This window comes from Talpa europaea (genome assembly GCF_964194135.1).
Source record: "Talpa europaea genome assembly, chromosome: X".
In the NCBI taxonomy this organism is placed as follows: Eukaryota; Metazoa; Chordata; class Mammalia; order Eulipotyphla; family Talpidae; genus Talpa; species Talpa europaea.
The window spans coordinates 68555746-68579536 of record NC_140081.1 but is presented as its reverse complement, the minus strand read 5'-3'; the positions used below and the strand labels follow the sequence as shown (position 1 = coordinate 68579536).

General features: G+C 45.2%; 1 protein-coding gene across 3 annotated transcripts in view; it reads right to left on the bottom strand.

Annotated features, from left to right (window-relative positions):
* TMEM164 (transmembrane protein 164) overlaps window positions 1-23791 on the bottom strand; it is a gene marked incomplete at both ends in the record, with an annotated part of 153427 nt that overhangs the window by 5786 nt on the left and 123850 nt on the right. For all 3 annotated transcript variants that reach the window (XM_084258654.1, XM_084258655.1, XM_084258656.1), the window contains one exon: window positions 23084-23162. In XM_084258654.1, the coding sequence (XP_084114780.1) occupies window positions 23084-23162 (79 nt within the window). The remainder of the gene's footprint in view (window positions 1-23083; window positions 23163-23791) is intronic.

Genomic DNA, 23791 nt, shown 5'->3' with positions numbered 1-23791 from the left:
TGGCGTGCTGCTGGCATGTGATTATAGCAAGTCTGTGTTACTGGAGCATGAAGTGGGAGGGGACATGGGTAAGAGGCGAAGCTGGAGACACAGGCAAGAGGGCCCAGGTCATGAAGAGCCTTGCCTGTTATGCCAGGGAACTTGGCCTTAATCCTACATGAGGAAGAGCCATGGAGAAGGGTTTAAAGTGGGGGTGGGGCAAGGTCAGATTCACGTTTTGGCTAACTACAGTGTTGTGGCAGCAGATGATGGATGGAGAAGGACAGGACTGAAGACTGGCTCAGATACTGCTGTGGTGCTACAGATAACCTGGCAATGTGTTGGCCATGAAGGAGACTAGTCTAGGGTGACTCCCAAGCCAATGACTTCAGTAACCAAGAGGAGTTGATTTAGGGGAGAGATGAGTTCAGCTTGGGCCATGCGGACAGTGAATGCTTGTAGGTATTAAAGTAGTCATCTCCAATAGGCTGGGGGTGTCCAGGTCTAGAGCTCAGGGGAGGGACATGGCCTAAAAACAGAGCTTGGGGTGTAGAGAATCTCAATGAAGAAGAATTCACAGAATGAGCCTGGAGGACCCAGGTCATAGCCTGGGAAAGAGCAATAGCTTCCACAACTAGATCCATAAAAAAAGCCTAAAGATTAAAGGTTACCACTACCCATACTGGTAATTTATATTTAAAGGAATTAAAATTAAATAAGATTAGAAATTTGGATCCTTAGTCACACCAGTCACCCTTCAAGTACCCAATAACCATACATGCTTAGTGGCTACCATATTGGGCCAGGTTGGGCCAGAACATTCTGTCCTCCTCCTTCTCCTCTCCCCCTCCTCCTCCTCAGAGAAAATTCCCCTGGGAACATACTTCCCTGGTGAGGTACAGTAAAGACAAGCATTTCCGGGCCTCCCTGGTGGCGCAGCGGTTGAGCGCTGGGTTGCGAAGCTGTCCGCAGCCTCTGCAGCGCCGGTTTGATCCCCGGCCGCGGGCGAGTGTCCCACATGGCGCGCAGACCTCTCAGCAGTGTACTTCGGCCCTTCTGCCTGCTCTGCTATCCGCTCTGGCTCTGGTGAATTCTCTCACCCTCCCGCGCTTCTGACTGTACCCAGTGCTTGTATAAATAAATAAATAAATCTTTAAAAGAAAAAAAAAAAAAGACAAGCATTTCCACTGGGTTTTGCTATTACATGCTGATCACTGCTCATCTTTTCTACAGCATTACCAGGAAAGCAGCCATGCAGGAGCAGGGTGGTACGAGGTAGAGAAAAGTTTTCCAGGGACACCCGGTAAGGAAGGGAACTCCAAAACAAGGAACAGCATATGCAAAGTAACAGAGAAATCATTTAAATAAATTCCCAGCATTTTCAATCACCTGCCTGAATGTCCCCTTCATTCTTTTGCTCTTGCCCAACCAACCTCTCCTCACAAGGGACCTGCTTCATCTCTAGCCCTCTAAAGGCTTTTCTCCTTTGGCCCATGTACGGACAATAGATAACTTCTTTCTTGGCATTGTTGTTTCCAGACCACTGGCCCTCCTTTCCCCCTCAAACCCCACAACCACGCACTGTTGCCATCTGATAACCTTCCATTCTATAGTCATGTGGATTGTGGCCGACAGTATTACCTGAAGATATCAGTACCTGACTGGTAGCAAAACCATGGTCATATTTCTTGATAATTTCAACATATGCCTAGATGAAACTTTCAGCAGTCGCCTGGTCTCTTATCCCCTGGCCTTACAGTTCTCTTCAATGATCTCGTCTCTAGCGTACCTTAGCCACTCATTCTCATGGCTGTGACTCAGACCTTATATTGATGGATGTCTTATAATGATGGATGCCCCTCCATAGCCTCCAAGTCAAGCATTTCCTCTTCAACCACCACATCGATCTTTCTAAGCTATCCCCTCTAACGCAGGCCCCAACACTTCTTTGACCTCAGCAGGACCTGATTCATTGGTCCTGCCATGATTTCGTTGCTCCTCATGGCTCGCTCCTTCCTCCTTAAATTCCATGGCCCATCATTCTAATTATCCCTGGCGTACACCTTCAACACCATTGCTCCTCTCAAAGGCACATCAGTTCTTGAATAAAAATCAGTCCTGGCCATATTCCAATCCCCTCCTCCCCTCTGCTGGCACCTACACAGCTGAATATGGTGGGAGAAAAACTAGCGCTGACTGTTCTCACTTCAAACGTGTGACCAAAAAACCTCCAGTGCATCCTTCCTATCACCGTGCAATCACACCGCACTCCCAGCCCCTTCTCACTCTCACGCTCTCAGGCCACATCTCCTCTTTGCTCAGATCTTCAGTACTTCTTTCCCTTCCTCACTCTCAAACGATGACCTTGATTTCCACTTCACTGAAAAAAGGGGGATCAAAAACTTCCACAATTTCTCACAACCACAACTAACCACTTACCTACATCAGTGCCCAATACTCTGTCTTCACCCCTGTTATCTCGGGGATCCAGCCGTCCCCACTATATCAAGACCCGGTTCCCTCTCACCTATGCAACTATCAGTCCAGCAACTGTTTCCTTTCTCTTACATCAGCAAGCTCTTCTTGCCTCGCTTATTCCCCTTAGCACATAGAAACTAAATGTACCATAATAGCTCCATTCTGAAACAAACGCTTGACCTCTCTTCCCCCTGCAACCACTTGGCTCCTCTGCGCCCCTTCACAGCAAAACTCCTTGAAAAGAACTGTCTATATTGGTGCTGTCCAATATGACAGCTACTGGCCATGTGCGGCCCCTGAGCATTTGAGATTGGGCTCGTTTAAACTGGGATGAGCTATTAGGGTAAAAATGCACACTGGATTTGAAAGGGAATAAAATATCCTAGTAATTACTTTATATTGAACCTACCGAAATGATAATATTTTCGATATACTGGGTTAAATAAGATACAAGAAGTGTATAGTATTAAAGTTAATTTCACCTGTTGCTTTTACCCCTTTTAATATGACTATTAGCAAGTTTGAAATTACACATGTGCCACACATATTTTTACCGAACAGCACTTGTCTGTACTCCTTGTCTACAATTCCTCTCTTCTGGTTATCTCTTCAATCACTATCACCAGGCTCCTCCCCCAACCCCTTCACCCCACCGAAACAGCTCCCATCAAGGTCACACATGAACGTTCCATTGCTAAATCGAATGGTCAGTTCTCAGGTCTCATCTTACATATCCTCTCATTCTTAGAACATCCTTCGCTTGCCCTCTGGGGCACTGCGCTCCCTTAGCAGTTCTCCTTCTGTCTCTTTTACTGGTTCTTCCTCATCTCTCTGACTTGGGAATAATGAAGAAGATCATAACCTTTTTCTCTTCTCTATATACAGAAGATCCCTGACTTACAACAATTTAACTTACACTTTTTCTGACTTTATGATGGTGTGAAATTGATGTGCATTCAGTAGGAATCATACTTCGAATTTTTAATTTCTATCTCTTCCCAGGTTAGTGAGGCTCTCCTGTGATCCTGGCCAGCGACAGTGAGCCCCAGCTACCATGCCACTTACATGAGGATAAACAACCAATACTCTGCTGTGTACTATGTTGTCAGCATTTTCAACTTAACTGTATTTTCCACTTATATTTCACTTATAGGGATGCAACCCTATGGTAAATTGAGGAAAATTTGTACTTTCATCCCCTAGGTGATTTCAACCAAACTCGTGACTTCAATATGATCTACATGCTAATGACCCCAGAACTGATACTCAGCCCACCAAGGCTTCAAACACTCACAATCTAACCAATATCTACACTTGGATATCTAGGGGGCATCTTACACTTAAACCCAAATTTCTGATCTTGACCCCTCTACTGTTCTCAGTGAATCACTCCCTCCTCCCAGCACCCACATGCACAAATACTCCTCTCCCAGACTAATTTCTTTTTTTTTTTTTAAGATTTATTTATTTATTTATTTATACAAGCACTGGGTACAGTCAGAAGCGCAGAAGGGTGAGAGAATTCACCAGAGCCAGAGCGGGGAGCAGAGCAGGCAGAAGGACCGAAGGACACTGCTGAGGAGAGCAGCGGGCGGCAGGAGAGGTCTACGCGCCATGTGGGACCCTCCTCCGGTGGCCGGGGAGCAGCCGGGGATCGAACCGGCACTGCAGAGGCTGCGGGCAGCTTCGCAACCCAGCGCTCAACTGACTAATTTCAATGTGTGGCCCAACATGTCTCAGCCAAGTAACTTGCATCAACCAACAGGGCACTGTCATAAAGGTGCAGTCAGGGGCTTAATAAGGACTTGTGACCTGGGGCTTGCCCTCTTGGAGTGCTTCCCATGCCATGAAAGGCCATGTGGATAGTGAGACCCGGTCATCCCAGCTGTCCCAGTCAGGACCAGGAGGAAAATGTCTAGTCAGCCCAGGACACCATAGCAAAATACCACATATCGGGTGGCTTAAACAAGAGACACGTATTTCCTCATAATTCTGGAGGCTAAGGAGTCCAAGATCAAGGTGCTGGCAGATTCAGGGTCATGTTAAAAGCCTACTTCTTGGTTCATACATAGTCATCTTTTTGCAGCATCCACACATGGTGGGAGGGGTGAGGGAGCTCTCTGGCCTCTTCATATAAGGGCACTAAGCCCATTCACAAGGATCTCACCTTCAGGACCTCATCCAAGCCTAATTACCTCTCAAAGACCCCATCTCCCATTGCCATCACACTGGGGTTAACATTTATTTGAACCTATGAATTTTGGAGGGGAAACTAACATTCAGTCCAAAACAAAGAACATCCCAGTCACTGCACACATTTGCGAGAAGTATGTCCTTGTTTTAAGCCATTAAGTTGCAAGAGTGCTTGTTACATAGATAACAGATAACTGAAAGAGCATTTCCTTTTTCCCACCCCCCCAAAGGGCAGGAAGCAAGCACAAAACCCTTCTTCTTCTAGTCTGCCTTATCTCAATAAATGCTTATCCATGTTAGTTATTCAGGTCAAAGATCTTAGCATCATTCTTTTTTTTTTAAGATTTATTTTTATTTATTTATTTATTTATTTATACAAACACTGGGTACAGTCAGAAGTGCGGGAAGGTGAGAGAATTCACCAGAGCCAGAGTGGGGAGCAGAGCAGGCAGAAGGACCGAAGGACACTGCTGAGGGGAGCAGCGGGCGGCAGGAGAGGTCTGCGCGCCATGTGGGACCCTCCTCTGGTGGCCGGGGAGCAGCCGGGGATCAAACCGGTGCTGCAGAGGCTGCGGGCAGCTTCGCAACCCAGCGCTCAACCGCTGTGCCACCAGGGAGGCCCAAGCATCATTCTTGACTCCTCTCTTTCTCTCATATGTACCCATCAGCAAATCCTGTTGGTATATACCCAGAATGCAATGACTTTTCTCTGCTTATACTATTAGTACACTAGTCCAAGTCACCATCATGTCCTTCCTGGATGATAACAAACATCACTTTGTTTCCCCACAGTCTAATTTCAGCATAGCAACTGGGTAATCCCTTGAAAAATTAAATCAGATTATGTCAGTCCTCTGCTCACAATCCCTCAACGACCTGCAGTCTCCCTAGGAATAAAATATCAAATCCTTACAGTTGTCTCCAAGACCCTATATATACTATCTGCTCCCTCGCCTGTATCTCCTCTCTGACCTCATTTTCTACTACATTCCCCTTCCTTCACACACTCCAGACAATGACCTTCTTGCTATTGTTGGGATATTCCTGAAATACTCCTGCCTCAGGGCCTTTACTTGTATCATGTAATCTGCTGGCCATATCCTTCTCCCAAATATCCGAGAATCTGCTTCTTTGCCTGCAAGACTTCACTCATCTGTCACTTTCTCCGTGGGTCTTCTTCCTTTTATATGAAGCCACCTCATTTAAAATTGCAGCCCCCTTCATCTACTCGATAGCACTATACCCTTTACCCTGCTTTATTGCTTCCTCTATGGCACTTAACATCATGTGATGATAAATCTAAAATAAAACAGCATGTTTTACTTTTTTTCTTTACTGTCCGTCTCCTTCTACGAGAATGTAAGCCCCGTGAAAGCAAGGATATTTATCTTTTTGCTCACGGCTTTATTCACAGCAATTAGAACAATGCCTGACACAGAGTAGGGATTCAAAAAATATTTGCTGAAAGAATGAATAACCCAGTATGTTTTACACAGTTCAGTATCACGGCACTATCCTATGGGAGGGAAGGCAAAACAGGAGATGACAGCCAGTTCATGAGGAATCGTTTGTGTGTTAGATATTGTGGACTTTACAAATCACTTGGAGATCTTGTTGAAAGGTTGGTTCAGTTGCAGTATGTCTGGGGTGGGGCCCTGCGTATCTGTAATTCTAGGTAGTTTCCATAGACTTTTGGTCCTCAGATCATACATTGAACTGAAGAACTATAGTTCAGTGTCTGGCTGCAGATGGACATAAGATGAGAATAAAGGCAGGCGGACCAGTGAGGAGACTGTTACCTTACACTGACTCAGGAACAATGACAATGTGATCTGAACTAAAGTAGGAGTAACTGGGAATGAATTTGAGAATTGATCAAGTGGTTGAACTGACAGGATGTGGTCAGTGATTGCATATGGCAGAGAGAAGAGTGAAGGTCAATGGTTACCTGTCACATTTCTAGCCTGCGTAATGAGTGGGTGGTGATGTCATTCAATGGGGTGGGGAATATCAGAGAAGGCAAAAGTTTGGGGACAGGGAAGAGAGTGACAGGCTTAGTTTCTCACAACTATGCCATCCCATATTAGCATATTAGTACCCTCTAAAGGAGACAACTCCATTTCCAGCTTCTGCAAGGCTTAGTTGCCCAGAAGATATACCTGCATGGCACAACCCCACAACGACCATGAATATGTCACTCCCCGTTGGCAGTCACTGAATGCAGGCCCAAGTCAGGTTAGCCTTCATCCATGTAACTAACCAAAGCAACTGTATTCTGTCCTGTTGGATGTACAGGAAGTGAAGGATGGCCTGAGTTGTCTGCTAATGTGGAAGGTCCATCTTGTCGACCTCCTATCCTGAGAGGCTGGTGAGCCTACTTAGCCCAGGCTTTACCCTCCAAGTACCTTGTGGGGCTGACAGAGACAACCGGTCTATGACTAAGACAATGTAAAGAGCCACTTTCATCCATGAGGATCAGAGAGCCAGTCCTCTGCCAAATGCATGCAGAAAAGGACCCCAAGGCAAAGAATCCAAGTTTGATCTGTGCAGACCAAACCCCTCTAGGCTTCAGTGTCCCTCTGTCAAGGAAATTCCAGACCCTCCCTGCACTACAGGAGCACTGCAGGAACTGGATAGCTAAAGGAGCACAGAGATGCTCTACAGAAAAAGCTGCTGAAACAGAGAACACCACTGTATCTCACATAAGCTAGGTAATTAGTATTAGTTGGATCTCTGGTGAGTTTTCTGAAAAGTTGTGGTGGGGGGAGCAATACTGGGATCATTGAGGCAATGAGACTTAACCTTGTGTATCAGAATCCCCTAGGGGGTGCTAGTCAAACTTGCACAAACATCCAGATGCCCTGCAGGGTTTTCAGAAGGCAGCTTGTTAGGCCCCACCCCAGAGCTCCTGATTCAGGAGGTCTGGGGCAGGGCCTGGAAGCCAGAATCTGAGAATTTACACTTCTCATGGGTTCCCTGGCCAGGTTGCTGCTGCTGCCGCCGCCGCTCCAAGGACCACACACCTTGAGAACCCTTGTCCTAGAGAACTTGTGAATGCAAATTCTTGGGCCCTGCCCCAGAGACTTGACTCTAGGAGATCTAGGTGGGCCCGGAAATGTCCATTTTAGGAAAAGCACCTCAGGGATTCTGATTGCAGGTTCTCTGACCATTCAGGAGAAAATGACTTAGTGGGCATCCTAGAGTGGGAAGAGGTACCAAGAGACCCACAGCAAGTCACTGCAGAGGGGCCCCAAGCGGTCAGGTGTGAGCGAGGAGTGGCATGCCCCAGAAACTGGTAGAATTAAGGTGGGAAATGCTTAACTTAATACCTTAGTCCCACAAGGTACTCTGGTGGCCCAATTACTTCCTCCTTAGCAGGGAAACCCCCAAAGGATTCAGAAACTCACCGACCCAACCTGTTGTACAAGGCTCAGCTTTTAGCCAGCTGTTCAAACTCCCCAGCTCTTCCCCCACCCACTAACCCTTCTAGAGCCATCACCATTTGTGGAGTCACTAACTCTTTTCCCTGGGTCCTCACCTGACCAGCAGAACGGAAATGGGAAGCCAGTGAATTTGAACTTTCCCAGCATCCTAGGCAGGAGGGGCGATGGGCTAACCTGAGGGGAGGGCAAGAGGCACAACCCAGAACCAAGATGGGTAGGACCTCGGGGCCAGTTTTGAAGCTGTCACAAGCCAAAATGCTCTTGCTTTAACTGCCCTAGGCACTGGCACAGGGGCTGTATCCCAACCCTCATCCTCAAGGAGGTAAGCCTAAAACCCATTCAGGGAGAAGTGGCTGGTCTGCATCAAACGACATTGGGGTTCTGACACCCTAGTTTCTGAAAATGTCCCCAAAGAGCAATTGAATTGCTTGTATTTTCCAAACAACCTCCAAACCCTGCAGTTGAGTCCACTGCTCCCAGATTCTGAAGCAAGCGCTCCCTCTAGTGAAATGGAAAGGGATTGCCGAGCAGGCTGGAGGTAGGGCTTATGCCAGCGCCAGGCAGTGGGGGTGTCTGATCTATCCTTCCCCCCCACCCCAACCCTCCCCTGCAGCTTGAAGCCACGGACAAACCCCTTCTCAGAACAAGGCTTCAAAGGCCTAAAATAAAAGACAAAGGATTAGGAAAGAAGTCAGTGATATTAAAACACAGTTATCAAAATATTGAAACAGATTTGTAACATAGTACTTTTGGGTTTCCTCACTAATGAATTTAATAATAAGATCTAGCAGCAAGTCTACCACCCACCGTAATTTCAAAGCCGTGATGAACACAAACAGGATTCTGAGCTGTGTGCAACCACTGTAATATGATAAGAAGTCACCTGATTGCCACTGACAACAAAGTCGCAGGTATTGCTGACATGGCTGGTGCTGGAACATTCTGCTAGAGACTAGTGACAATGACGATGTGACTGCTTGTCCCCATCCAAGCTGACAGACCCTTCAATTCTTATTCGTGGGCCTCAGGTTAAGAACACCAGCCAAAATAAAAACCATCATAACCAACCCACCCCCACCCCCCTCAAAAAAAAAATCCACGAGGCTGAAGAAAGGGGAGATCCCAGGGGAGAGAGCTGTGTCACCAGTCCCAGGTGTCCTTAACACTGAGCAGGCTCTCCTACCCCCATCTGGGGTTGACTGCCTCCACCCCACTAGATTCTGAGACCAGGTCTCACATCCACAATCCTTTCGTACCCGCCACCTCTGCAGAACAAGGTCCTCCTACCCCCTCGCCCTAAGGATGCCTGGCTCTCCCCTGTGGACACTGCTTCGACCCTCTGGCTTCTCACAGTGGTTCATTCTTTCTCATCCTTCTATCCTAGCAGCAAACTTACTTGGGGAAAAGGGAGCTGAATGTTCCCCTGACCCCTACCCCTACCCCACCCCCATTATTGCTTTAAGATGTTCACTCTTCTCTCTCCTCCTTTCAAGCTTCAGCTCCTATTGCTTGTCATGGTCACCCTGTGTGCTCCAGGTCACTATCAGATTTATCGTAGATAGATGTCACTTGGCTTACCGCCTGCCATTTCACATTAGCTCTTTACCTGCCAGTATTCAACATCCTTGGGGCAAGAGATGGGAAGTGGGGTGGGGGTGGGGGAGGGGTGTTCCTTCCCACACCTCAACCTCATGGCTTCTTGAACCTCCTCAACTCGAGATCTGTATCCTCCACCTCGTCACCCACACATCAGGCTTCAGTCAGATCTCCCAATTGCCACACCTCAGTTAGGACCCTCTGACCATAACCTCCCAGAGCTCCCACCTTCCTACCCTCATACCTGCCGTGCACCCACAGACCTTGTGACCTCTGATCCCTTGGGGCCCCATCTCTTCCCCCAATGAGCATCTCCTTGTTCTTCAGGTCTCCAACATCACTTCCTTCCATAATAGCTTGGACCCCATGACCAAGCACTTGAACTCTCACCTAGGTTCCCTCAACTCTCTGGGTGAACAAGGGGGGCAGAGGGAACTCTATCCTTCTCTGCCACACTTCTGCCTACCCCACACTAACTCATCCCTGAAGTGTGGCTTCTGGAGATGAGGACCTAAGAAATGGTTTGGGTCACGTTTTATTGGCTTAGTTGGCAGAAACAGGGAATATCAGCAAGCAGGAACCAAACTAACACTGGCAAGCTAAGTGACAGAAACTCTCGTGAGCACTTTACACACGTTAACCCATTTACTGCTCAGGACGACCCCCTGGGGAAGTACTACTGTTATTCTTATTTTACCTAGATGAGGAAATTGAAGCACAGAGAAGTTGAGGAACTTGGCCCAGGTCACACAGCAAGGAAGTGACAGCCCCAAGACTTGAAACCAGGAAGTCTAGCTTCGTCATGGGCAGCACATGCTCTTCACTGCTGCACATCTCAGAAGATGCTCTCTCGTTGGGCAGCCAGGCCTGTTCATCCTCCTGTCTAACCTCTCCGTGCTCTGACTGAGTGGAAATTAAGTTCAGGCTCGCTCTATAGACCTGGCCGCCTCAGATCCTCAGAGCAGGAAGGAAGCACACTTAAGTGTCAAGGTCAAAATCGCAAGATCTAACCAGGGGCGCCCTATATTGGAGGTGCTGGGTACCTGCTCAGCTAGTAATAAAGGCACGCTCTTTCCCATTCTGCTCTTGTTCCTTGGTTGGCAATCTGGATAGAAAAAAGTATAGCAGAATGAACAAGAATCTCTCCTGAACTCTGAACACCCCTTGTTTTCTGGATTTTTTACAATATTAACTCTAGTTATAAAGCCCCAGCCTTGGATGGGTCCCTCAAGCCAGGGGATCTGCTCTTGCACTCAGGCTCACCCTCCTGGAGAAAATGGGGCGATCCTAGACCATGCCAAGAAAATGTTCTGAAATCTGTTTGAGGAGTGCTGTTCAGTGCTCCTCAACCTAGCTGACCACGTGCAGCTATTTCGATTTCAATTCCTCAAAAACTAGCAATTTCTTAGTCTCACTTCTGCTCAGCAGTCACTTGGAACCAGTGGTCACTGTACTGGACAGAGCAGATAAAGAATATCCTGATCATCACAGAGAACGCTATTGGACAGCATGGAGGCAACCCAGACTGACCCCTCCCCCCATTGCCTACAGCAGGTACTGCTCTTACCATTCCCCTCCTCGATCGACCATAAGCCTTTTGTCCTCAGATTGTGTCGCACTGTAATTCATCTGCTTCCCTTTCTCTCTAGTGCCTTCAGTGTTTCCTCTTAGCACCCGAACACATCCAGCCTTGGGCAGACGGAGGGCGGCAGGGGGTGGGGGGGAATCAGAGAAACCCTAACCCTGCTTCATTAATGCCCTTAACTTCTCCTTCCTGTCTGGCCCCACTTCTCCAAAGGCCTTACTTTTATGGAACTCTCTGAAACAACCTGGTGCTCTTGATCACAACTACTTTGATGAAAATTTCTAGAGCATCACGACTACTTTGATGAAAATTTGTAGAGCAGGTCCTCCAACAATGCTGTCTCAGTCAACGCCATCTTGCTACTGTTTCTATGGTAGCTTTTGTCTCCACATTGTTATCCACCACCTTTCTATCAAGGGTACTGAGTCAGCTTCTAGCCCATTCTCCCTTGAACAGTTCCAGAATACTCCACCCAACTTCCTCCTGGACAGCTCAACCTAGATAGCTTAGAAGCACCTCAAACTGAAGTAAAATCACCTTCTACCACTCCTTTCTATGCCCCTTTCATCAGTGGTTTCTGCCCCCTCCACAAGCCCCTATTAGGTCAAATTCCTGGGGCTTCATAGACTTCACTGTCTCCCTCATTCCCATGGCATCTTAATTATAATGAAGACTACCGATTATTATCATGAATTTATTAATTAAAATAAAAATGAACACCTGAACCTCATGCCACACCCTCGGCTCTTAAAGATGAACAGGTGTGAGTACTGCCACCTAGTGGCGACATGCAATTAGACTCCACAGCTGGCAGCTGCAATGCTCTGTGCATATATAGAAAGTATAAGGGGAAGATTCAGAAAAATGTGCCTTAGGCTGCCTGGGGAAATCAGAGACACCTCCAGAGAGGAGGTAGCACCTTTGATACAATTCATAAAGGAGGACATGGAGTTTGCCAGGTTCCGGGTAGAGAGGCTGGTGTGTACATGGCCATGGGGGGGAGGAGGGAATAAATCTGTCAGCAGATTTATTTGCATGGGAGGTAAAGTAATGGCGGTTGGCGTCTAAGTGCATGGAAATGAGGTTAAAAAGACAGCAAAGGTCATATTTTTAAATAGTGTTGAATGCCATGTGAAGGAGTTAATCTTTAGGCCAGGATTTTTAAGCAGTGGAGCAAAATCTGATCTGGGTAATTAGTGGGCAGGGAGATAAGAGAGAAATATAAGTAGCCCTGGTAATAGAAAGGGGGAGCTGGGACTAGGAGGGGTGGTGGGGATAGAGACGAAGAGCCAAATTTGCAAGAACTGTAAGTCACTGGATCATCAGAATGTATGAACTGATTGGTAGAGGGAGTGAGGGAGATCCAGGCAGTTGTCTAGGCTTTGGCACTGGATGGATGGTGAACCTCTAAGATACGAAATAAACAAGAGCAGGTTGGCGGAAAGGGTAAAAAAAAAATGAAAAGTCTGATTGCAGACATGTTTCTTTTTAAGCACCTCTGCTACTTATCCAACCTGCAGTTAGATCTACAGCTGGGGGACACTGGATCCACGGGGTAAGCTGAGCAAAGAGCCGAAGGAGGAGAGAAGGAAGAGAAGCAGTGATAGGGGTGACATGGAACCCAAAGGTGAAATAGGCACCTTAAAGGAGAGATACCAGCCGCATGGATTCCACTGACAAACGTGCACTCAGTAAGTGCAAGACTCTGGCTTTAGAATTGAGCAAGGCACAATTCTGACCTCCAGAGCCCAAAAAGTCCAGTTGGGAGACAGATGTGCAGTTAATGAATGACAGGTAGTAGAACAGTGGTGGAAAAGAAGGCACAAGAGGAAGAAGGAAGATGGAGGAGGTGGAGGAGGAGGAGGAGAGTATCTAGCATTATGTGCCAGGCACTGTACTATGTACTAAATCAGTCTCTCTCGTCAGAAAAGTCATGATGCAATTTTGCTTGAAAAACATAGAAAAAATATGTCATGACTTTGCTGACAACTCACTATCTCTCTTCATATATATATATATATATATATACACATACATACATACACACACACCCATCCATCCATTCATTCAACCATCCATCTATTAATCTACCTATTCATCTATCTGCTCATTGAATCCTCACAACACTCAGTGAAGTACAATTACCACCCTCATTTTACAAATGAGAAAACAGATGCAGAGAGGATAAGGCACTAAACCAAGCCCCAGAACCATGATCTGAACCCACATTCTACCTTAATTCAGTGCCACATGGAGAAGGAGCACAGTGTGAGGTGAAACCTGCCTGCCTGGTATCAAATGCCAGTTTATTATTTTTTTAATTAAATTTTATTTTTATATTCCCCATACAATTGCAGCCCCCTTATTTTGACCCCAATCCCTCCCCTCCCCATCCCCCACCCCCCATAAAGTGTCTCTGGTTCATAGTTTTTTGTTGATTTTGATTTTCACTTTCTTATAGTTATTCATTTTCCTGGTCCCTTATTTAAGTTTTCTAGATTCCTGCTATGAGTGAGACCATCCGGTATTTTTCTTTTTCTTTCTGGCTTATTTCGCTGAGCATGATCCCTTCCAGCGCCATCCATGTTGCTGCAAACTGCATGTGTTTATCTTTTTTGAATGCTGAGTAATATTCCATGGTGTATATGTACCACATCTTCTTGATCCAATCATCTATTTTTGGGCATCAAATGCCAGTTTAAACTATAGTACAGAGGCACCTAAACTGTGTAGTGCCTTGGGGAGTTTGGAGGAGTCTGGGGAGAGGAAATAGACCCCGTCTGAGAATAAAGGTTTTAAGTATATCAAATAAAATATACAGGATTACAACAGGAAACACTCATGCTGAAATACCTTTATCAAAATATAATTTAAAAACCTAATCTTTTTAAATTTTAACATAATGGAGTGCATTTTTTTTCAAGATCTCTGCTGCAAGTATAACATGCAAAGAAAATCTGTGATTTACATTAACGACAACATGCCAAGTACTGCTAAAGTAATTGTGGATTACTGCCTATGATTCACAACTGAAGGAAATATTATATTTCAGTTTGAGTCCATGCAAATGAACACATGTCTATTTTACTCATCCAAGATCAGGGGCTCTGTAAAGTCCAGTGAGTGTTGTGAGGATCATATAAGATCAAGATTATACACATGAAAAGCTAACCCAGTACCCAGTTTATGGAAAATGTACAATAAATGTTAACTTGTAAGATGGATTAATATTTGAAAAGTGCAGTGTGTGGATGTAACAATCACTCATTCATTCAGCCTGAAACATCAAGAATAAAAGAACAAGTCCTGTCCATAGGGACCCGGCTTATAGAGAGACACCTGCAGGGCAGTATGGGAAGGACTGCAACAGAAGAGTTACAGAGGACTTCCTGGAGAAGGTGACCACTGACATGAATTTTTAAACTCATCAATATCTTTCAGACCAACAAGCTCAACATGGACATTCCCAGGAAAATTCATGGAATTTTCAAGGGCAAAGAGGCAGGAAAATCATGCAGCAAACTCATAGAGCCCTAAGGATTTTGGTATCACCAGAGTGTGGTATACAAGGAAGAGAGCGCAAAGGGGTAGGGGTAGGGCCAAGTCACACAGGGTCTTTGTGCTGCCAGCTTGCACTGGTTACTGGGGAAAAGGGGGAGCCACTGAAATTTTCCAAATAGGAACATGCTATGGTCCTGTCTGGGCTTTGCAATAGCTTTGGGAGCTATATGATGCGCTGGTAGGGAGATCTGGAAAGGTTGGTGGCAGGAAGATGACACAAAGTCAATTGTCACGGTTGGGGGAAGGGATGAGTAAAGCTCGACCTAAGGTACTGGCTCTCATGATGGCAGCAAGGGAATGGATTTGAGAGCCATTGAGGGGGTAAAAGCAGGAGAACACAGTGATCTCTCCGCACAGAAGCAGCACGATGGATTCCACTAGCAGGTTAGACTATGCTGGATGAGTTGATACACAGTGTTAGGACATATGGGAAACCATCCAGAAATAAAGCTGGATCCTTATTTTACACTGTAAATCAACATAAATTCCCAGGGGATGTGAGATTTAAACACATGATATCAGATTTATTTTTATTAAAAATAAATGGAACTATTCATTATTCATATAGCAGAAGAAAATATGGGATTTTCAAATAACCTTAGAGTGGGGAAGGGCTCTGCAGCCATGACTAAAAACTCAGAAGCCATAAAATAAAAGGTAAATAAGTTAAATGACATAGAAATGTAAAAATCATATATGGCAAAAATAAAGTATGAGCAAAGTTAAAAGACAAATTACCCAACTGGAGACAGTATCTGAAGTTCATATTGCCAACTTCTAATACAATCCCTCGGTATCCTAAGAGAAAGGTACCAGGAGCCCTTGGCTACCATGATCCACAGATGCTCAAATGCTTCCAATAAAATGGATAGTGTTTGTGTAGAACGCACGCACACTCTCCTGTACGCTTCTAGTCACCTCTAGATTAATTATGGCACCTAATACACAATGCAAATGCTGTGTCAGTAGCTGTTGCTCTGTATTATTTAGGGATTCCCAACAAGAAATCTGCACACATGCAGTACAGGCACAACCATCACAGCCTAACTACATAGTACAGATCTTCTACCAGAGGCTGGGTGAGTATGGAGATGATTGACAGTATTTGTCTATAAAGGATTCCTAGACTTCAATTTAATAGAAAAGGCCAACAACACAGGAGAAAAATGAGCATGTGCGAGCTACATGTGGCTCAAGGAAGAAACTGAATGCCAATTTTAAACATATAAAAACAATGCTCAGCTTCACTCAAAATAAGAGAAATTCTAATTAAAACTGAGTTGACATACCGTCATTTTCCCCATCTGATGGGCAAAAATGTTCCCAATAGAGTATTATGAGTATGACTGCCATACTGCACACCATCAAGATGTGATAACAATTCATTCATTAGTGTAGAAGCAAGATGACTAGAAAGCAATCACATCACTGCTGTGTTGCTACCCATGCATAATCGTTATATCTGCAAATACACATGTGTTTCTTTTCCCAACTCTCTTTTCATTTTTGATGTCAACTGTTAGTAATACATGTAACCTCCTCAGGGCTTTGTATCATAGAAGATAATATTGATGTAGGGACTGACAAATGATTCATCCTATAGACAGACGTGAACATACGTTATTGATGATACCCTATACTGCTGTATTTTTAGTTCCTTATGATTTTCTTAATAACCTTTTCTTTTCTCTAGTTTACTTTATTGTAAGGATACAGTATATATTACATGGGACATACAAAATAGGTGTCCATCAGGTCTTTATGTTCTTTTTTTATTTAAAGATTTATTTATTTATTTATACAAGCACTGGGTGCAGTCAGAAGCATGGGAGGGTGAGAGAATTCACCAGAGCCCGAGCGGGGAGCAGAGCAGGCAGACTGACGAAATACACTGCTGAGGGGAGCAACGGGCGGCAGGAGAGGTCTGCAAGTCATGTGGGACCCTCGCCAGCGGCCAGGGTTCGAACCGGCACTGCAGAGGCCGCGGGCAGCCTCACAGCCCAGCGCTCAACCGCTGCGCCACCAGGGGAGACCCAGGTCTTTATGTTCTTGGGAAGGTTTCCAGGCAAGAGCAGGCTACTAGTAGTTAAAATTGTAGAGAATCAAGTTATAAGCAGATTTTCGACTGCATAGAGGGTCAGAGTCCCAACCCTACACTGCTCATGTGTCACTTGTTCTTGTAGACATGCAAAATGGCACAAAGTCGTTCAGTTATTTACATTAGCAAAAGATTTGAAGCAACCTAAATGTCCATCAATAGGAGATTGAAAGAATAAATCACGGTATAGAGCCTTTGCCTCATATTATATTTAACAGAGAGAACACCGTAGCCATACCTCAGGGCTCAAATCCTGGATCTGCCATGTACTATCTGAGCATCAGTTTCTCATCTTAAAAGGGAGCAAACAGTAAGGTCTGCCTAAGAGGACTGCGGTGAAGCCTGAGTTAATGTGTGAGAAGAGCTTGAAACAATGTCTGTTACATCTTAGTGCTGTTATAAAGTACTGCTATTTTTTAGGCTGTATTTTATCATCCACAGGTGGAACACACAAGCCTATGAAAAAGAATGAGCATGCTTCCTATGGGCTCACACTGAAAGCGCTCTAAGAAATCCCGGTCAGCAAAGTAGTAACAATGACAAAACAATTATGTAGTTTGCTATTTGGGAATGTTTGTCTCAAGAAGGAGAAAAATAAAATATTTTTTGAAGTTACTTATATGTGTGAAAAGAAACTAGAATATGCAAATACTGAAATGGTGGTTACCTGTGGAGGAGGAGCAGAAAGGGCAGTGTGGGAGGGGGGAAGGTGGCGGGAAAGCGACTGTGCAGTATAGCTTACTGTCTATTTAATTTTTAACTATATAAATGAATTTCATAGGAAGAGAATCACTAGGAAAAATAAGCCAATGTTATGCCACTTCTTGAAACTTTCCCTGGCTGTCCACAGCTCTTAAATAAAGGCCAAACTCATGGCTGACAAAGCCCTCCCTATCTGATCCCTGCCTGTCCCTGAGGCCCAAGGTCCTCTACCCTGCCCTGGCTTGTACAGTGCTGTCACACATGTCATTTTGTCCTGCTAGTAAACCCTGACTCATCCTCCAGATTTTGGTTGAAATGTCACTTCCTCGGAACTCGTCCCCAAAGCTTCCAAACTATAATAGCTTGTTTTGTTTTGTGTGCTCATAAAAGCATTTTCCTTTTAACCAGATCACTTATCTCATTTATAACTATACATTTATGTAAGTGAAAATTGGGTTCATATTGGTCTACCACCACCATGATCAATTCTAGGAGGGAAGGGGGTGCTAGCTGATTTTTGCTCCTCAGGGCACCCCAATAGCCAATGCAGAGACTAACAGAAAGGAGAAAGATAGAAATATATTAGTATGGTTTGAATCTTTTTGCCCACCCCCCCCCAAATTCATAGGATGAAAGCCTAACCCCCAAAGATGACGATATTAGCATGTAGGCATGTGGGAGATGCTCAGGTCATGAGGGTGGAGCCCTCACAGATGGAATTAGTGCCCTTTGAAAGAAGCTCCAGATGCCTTGTCCTCCCTGCCAAGTGAGGACACAGTGGGAAGATGTCACCTGTGAACCAGAAGGAAGGCCCTCACCAGTAGGTGACCATGCTGCCACTTGGCTCATATACTTCCCAGGCCCCCAACTGTACATCTGTTATTTATAAGTCACCCAGTCAGTGGTGTTTTGTTATACCAGCACGAAATAACAAGACATACGAGTTAGATGAGTGAATAAATCAGAAGCAAGGATAGCAATGAATCCCAGCTTCCAGCCTGGGGTAACTGGGTGGTGCTACTTGGAAAGAGCCACAAGGAAAAGCAGGGCTGATGAGGAAATTGACTGTCAAGCATGGGCAGGAGAACCTGAGGTGTGCTCTGGGATATTCAGATGACTGTGGTAAGGGATGGATATGAAACTGAGCCTCGTAAGTCTGGCCTGCAGATGGAGATGTGGGAGGCATCACTACACAGACTGGTGGCTAAGGTGTGAAAGCACATGAGACTATATATCAGGGAGTCAGAGTGTGTGAAATGAGTCCAGACAAAACTCTGGAGAAATCAACTTCTCAGAGGATAGAGAAAAAAGAAATCCTAAAGGAGGCATGGGCAGGTAGGGTCAGTGAGGTAGGGTAAGCCAGGAGAGGAGGAGATTTTGGAAGCTCTGATAGAACATTCCAAAAACGAGTGACCGACAATTCCAACACAGTAGAGAGCTCCGGCAGGACACAGTCTGAGCTGGTCATTAGATTGGTCAGGTGGAAATCTTTAGAAGAGGGGTAGGTAAGGAAGGTATCAGATGGCAATGTTCTGACAAATGAAAGCTAAGTGGGAAGACGAGCTCTTCAGTTGTAGATAAGTGTCTACAGCTCTTCAGTGTAGATAAGTGGTAAACACTTTTTTTTATAAAGTTTTTTTGTTTTTTATAAGTTATGTATTTAAAGAGTATTCAAACAGGTAACCACTAAATCTAGAATTTCACAAGTAAAGTTCCTCTTAACAACAAATATATTTTAGGAAAAAAAAATTACTAGATTTCAGGACATGTAAGACATACATAATAACGTGTGCTTACATGGATAAGGACAAAATTGTCATGTTGAAAGAACTGAGGTTTAAAAAACACTGTCTAGGTTATTCTTTTAATATACTTAGCTATGAAGGGAAGATGAAAGATAGGGTAATATGGGGTTGAGAGAAAGTGCTTCAGAATGGGAAAGACTTCAGCATCCTTATTGGCTAAAAAGTTAGTCATGAAGAAAGGACTGAAAATCCTGTTACACAAGGAACTAATTGATGGAATGAGGTTCCAGTAGAGGAGGAAGGCATAAGAGGTACACACCAGGGTGTGGTTGGCCTCATTCAGGAGGAATATCACTTCCTCCAAGATGGCAGGGAGGATATAAGGATGGCTTGTAGAGTGGACAGAAGCCGTTGAGGGAATTCCCATCTGAAAATCTCTATTTTCTCAGTCATTTGTTGAGGGACATCTATTAGAAGTGGAGAGAACAGGAAGTATGAATAAACTGGACAGGAAGTTTGAGGCAGGCAGTAAAGGGTTTGCATGTGACTTCTGAGGGCCATGTGTAGAGGAACTGATGAAAGACTGGAAATAATTGAGGGGGAAAAAAGCACAGTTATAAAAGAGACCATGACAGTTTAGTGGCTCAGATCTGAGTAAGTTGAGAGATTTTCTCCAGTAGGCCAAGATTGGGTACTGAGAATGAACACTGATCCCGGTCAGAAGGGATGAGTGAGACACTCTCAGAAGCTGGTGAAAGGAAAGTTCCAAGAATTGGTCACAGTAGTACAGGCTGATTGGGGGCGGGGGGAGGAGTGGACATTTGGGTCATAGAAAGGGAACGAGGCTTATGATCTCACAAAGAGGACGCCTGGGGGAAGACAAGGTCCAGGTGGCTGAAGGGGATATAGATGTCACTGCCATTAAGAAGCCCACACCTTGGGGGTGGGATGAGTGATCCTTGCTGGGAGTCTCTCAGAGAGAGAGAATGCTAAGGACAAAGCATTTTCACATAAGGTAGAGATGAAATAATGGCCTGGAAGAGACAGTGGGAGCCAGGCAGCAGATGGGCTGGGCGGGAAGAGAGCTTCGGAGAGGAGATAGAAGGACTTTGTGTTTTGTGAAGAAGAGGGTGGGGGCTTAGAAAACACGTTGTTCAGAGGGCCAAAGGCAAGGTTTGGAGGAAAGGAAACAGAAATAGACAGTGTTCCAGTGCAGCAGTGCGGACAACGGAGGTCGCGTGTTCTTTGCTGGCGCTGAAGGTCAGCAGAGCCAGTGAGAAATGGGATTCCCCTAAGCACCCCCCAGACCCCTGCAAATCAGAAGAAGCAGGACTTGACTTTCAGGCGAACAGTGTTCCTGGACACGGGAGTATCTATGGCACACCTATCTTGCCTTGGATAGAAATTCCTGAGGCATTTATTTCTGAAAAAACTATAAGAGCTTTCAGGGGAAGAAAGACCCAAACTCTCAACATGTTTAGTTTACAGGGAATAGTCTTCCCACTGCTGACTCCAGATATATTCCACCTTTGCAAAGCCTAGATCCCAGGCTTGCCACTGCAGGTGAAACTAGACTTAGGAAATTCAGAATCTCTCATCATTCCCCAAAGTAAACAGCAGATGGTAGCAAAGAACCGGAAATGAAGCCTAGATCTCCAGAAAGCCTAGAAGGGTGAAGGAGAGAAGGCAAAACAGGTGTTGGAAATCAAACTCCTCTGTCACACTTATCACCCTGTGTTACAATTCTCTATCTTTCCCCTTAGACAGGAACTCTTGTGGAAGGACTGGCCCAGCTCTGACGTTCATGCCAGTGCTGGGCATTCAGTAAATATGTGTTGAGTGAATGGCTAAATAGGGGTGGAGGTGGAGGGGAGACTCTGACCCTGATGTGGTTAGGAGACAGATGGCTGTCTTTTAGGACAACAGGGGATGATGGAAGGAGCACTGGTTTGGGAGGGAGTCTAGGCTGGACTGTGAATCCTGACTCTGTTACGTATGGTTATGAGCAAGGTACCTAATATTTTCTCCTCTACAGAAGAAGGATTTTCCACCAGGTTACTTGGGATGAAATAAACACGCTTAGCAGAATATCTCACAAACAGGAAATGCTCAATAAAAAGTAGCCATCGCTATTTACTGTGGCCATTATTTCTGCTAGGACGATTATTGCATCTTCTCAGGACTAAGCTCCAGAGGAGAGAGGGAACAATCACTAAGCATCAGAAATAAATTAGGATTAACATTTGCAACCCCCCACCTTCTCAGCCCATTTCCCTAGCCAGGAAGCATCCATTTCTAGAAGATGCAGTTTCCCAGGTTGTGTGTGTTTTTTAGGGTGGGGAGTGCAGACGAAGAATGGCTATTTGGTATTTTCCATGCCAGACTAGTGTAGCTGAGCTACCTGACAGATTTCTATGAGCGAAAAAAGTTCAATTTACTAATCATGTGTATCTGGCCAGAACATGTATCAAACACCTCAGAAAGCAGGAACCATAAGTAGTGGGCCTCTGGGACTCTGGGATAGCTGCCTGCCTGGTTCCCGAGATATGTATCATCTCTGAGATGTGACTATTATTAGGGAGCTGTTTCCTGTGCCACAAGGGACAGACCTGAGAAATTCACACACCTTCTGAATGTTGGAACTTCTGACTTCCTTCCCTTAACAGTCACTCGGGAAAACAGTCTATTTAGAGCAAACTGTAAAGAAGTGCTCTTTGACAGTGGAGACCCCAAGTGGCTGTACGGGGTAAAAACAGCCTGAAAGAATCAAAGTTCTGAACCCTAACTGATAGAAACTAGGGCACGGAGAACAAATCTTTCAACTGGTCCAACTTCATAGAGAGCAACAGGCCAGCTTGTCCTGTCCTGGCTGGTCCTTGAGGCTATGTCATGCTGGAAGTTCTTAAGCTTTGCCAGCATTCCTGAGTTAAAGACAGTACAACTTTCAAAGCATCTTTCAGTGGGCTCAAGGGCCCCTTTCAGTATCTTCGCTTCTGAGAGGATGGAAATATGAGCAGAGCACAAGGTCCCTCTCTGAGTACCACCTACTCTCCTACCTTACATTGCACGTGCTGTGGGGGAAGGTATAAGCGTGTGACAGTGTGGGGGGCTCTGTGTAAAACCAAGGCTACCATGGGCAAAGAAGAGCCCAAGACCTAGGCTGTGGGGATAGGCAGTCAGTGGCACCATGCTCACCCACAAAGGACGGTTCAGAAAAGGTTCCAGACCCTTTTCTGGCTGTGTGCTAATGAGAGGAGGCAGTTCTTGGTTCCCCAGACACAGGAGCCCAAGCTTGCCCTGTGTCAAGGGCTGAAACCAAAGATGGCAGAGCTCCCAGAATGGAAGCTGGGTTGACTTGTGGACTCTGGACAGTGACAGCGGCTCTGGTTCTCAAAAATAAAGATCCATATAGGAAAATATCCTATTGATCCTAATGGTGCTCGACTATTATTTTATGCTCACGGGGGAAACATAAAATCTCAGAAAAAGAGATAATAAGAGTCTCTGTAGATCATGCTGGAATTAGCTGGAAAAGGTCATGGGTCTGACAATGCCCATGCTCATTTCCCTACTGCCTGGTGTCTGACCGAAAGCCTGCTGCAGAAACCCGGGCAGCCAGCAGCTCAAGATCCCAGTTAGAATCTAAGAGCTTATGATTCCCCAAAACATAAGGGAATTGCTAGGTGTGGTTTGGTGGCCTTACCTCCTTTCCAAAGCAGGTAGATGGGTACCACGTAGAGCATAACATGCTGAATGTAGTAAATCTCCAGTTCAAAGGGGAGCTGTAAGGATGAGAGGGAGAGAGGTGTTTCAGAGCAGGAAGCACTCATTTCAATTACAGAACAAAAGACCGAAATGAATATACTTAAAATACTTATGACCTAGACCCGCATCTTCCAAAGTGGTTTTTTTTTTTTTTTTTCAGAAATGGCACTAGAGAAAAAGCTCATTAAGAAAGTGTGATTAAAAGTGGAAGAAGTGTTGCATACAGTACGTACATCCCCTGGAGCTCCACCATATATGTTAGTGGTATATTTAAGGCCTGAGTGGGACCTATAAAAAAGAAACCTTTGTAACATGTTTAGGTAGTGTTTCTCAAACTTATTTAGCCACTGCCTTATTTTAAATAACACTCCATATTCTGCAGAATATACTTAAAGAAACCCAACCTTGCACTTCCTGTTCCCAGTGAGTAGGCAGGGGTGTATTTTAGAGCTTATTTCTCATTTGACATGAAGAATATATGGGGTAGGATTTATTATTCCCACTTTCCAGATTAAAAAAAAATGATTGTCAGGTCTAGCATGGTCAAGATCCAAGAATAAAGAGTTTCCCCATTGGCTATTTGGGGTCAGTCCAAAGTGAGCCCTACTTTGGGGTAAAAACCAAGCTGCTGGGCCAATCAATTCCG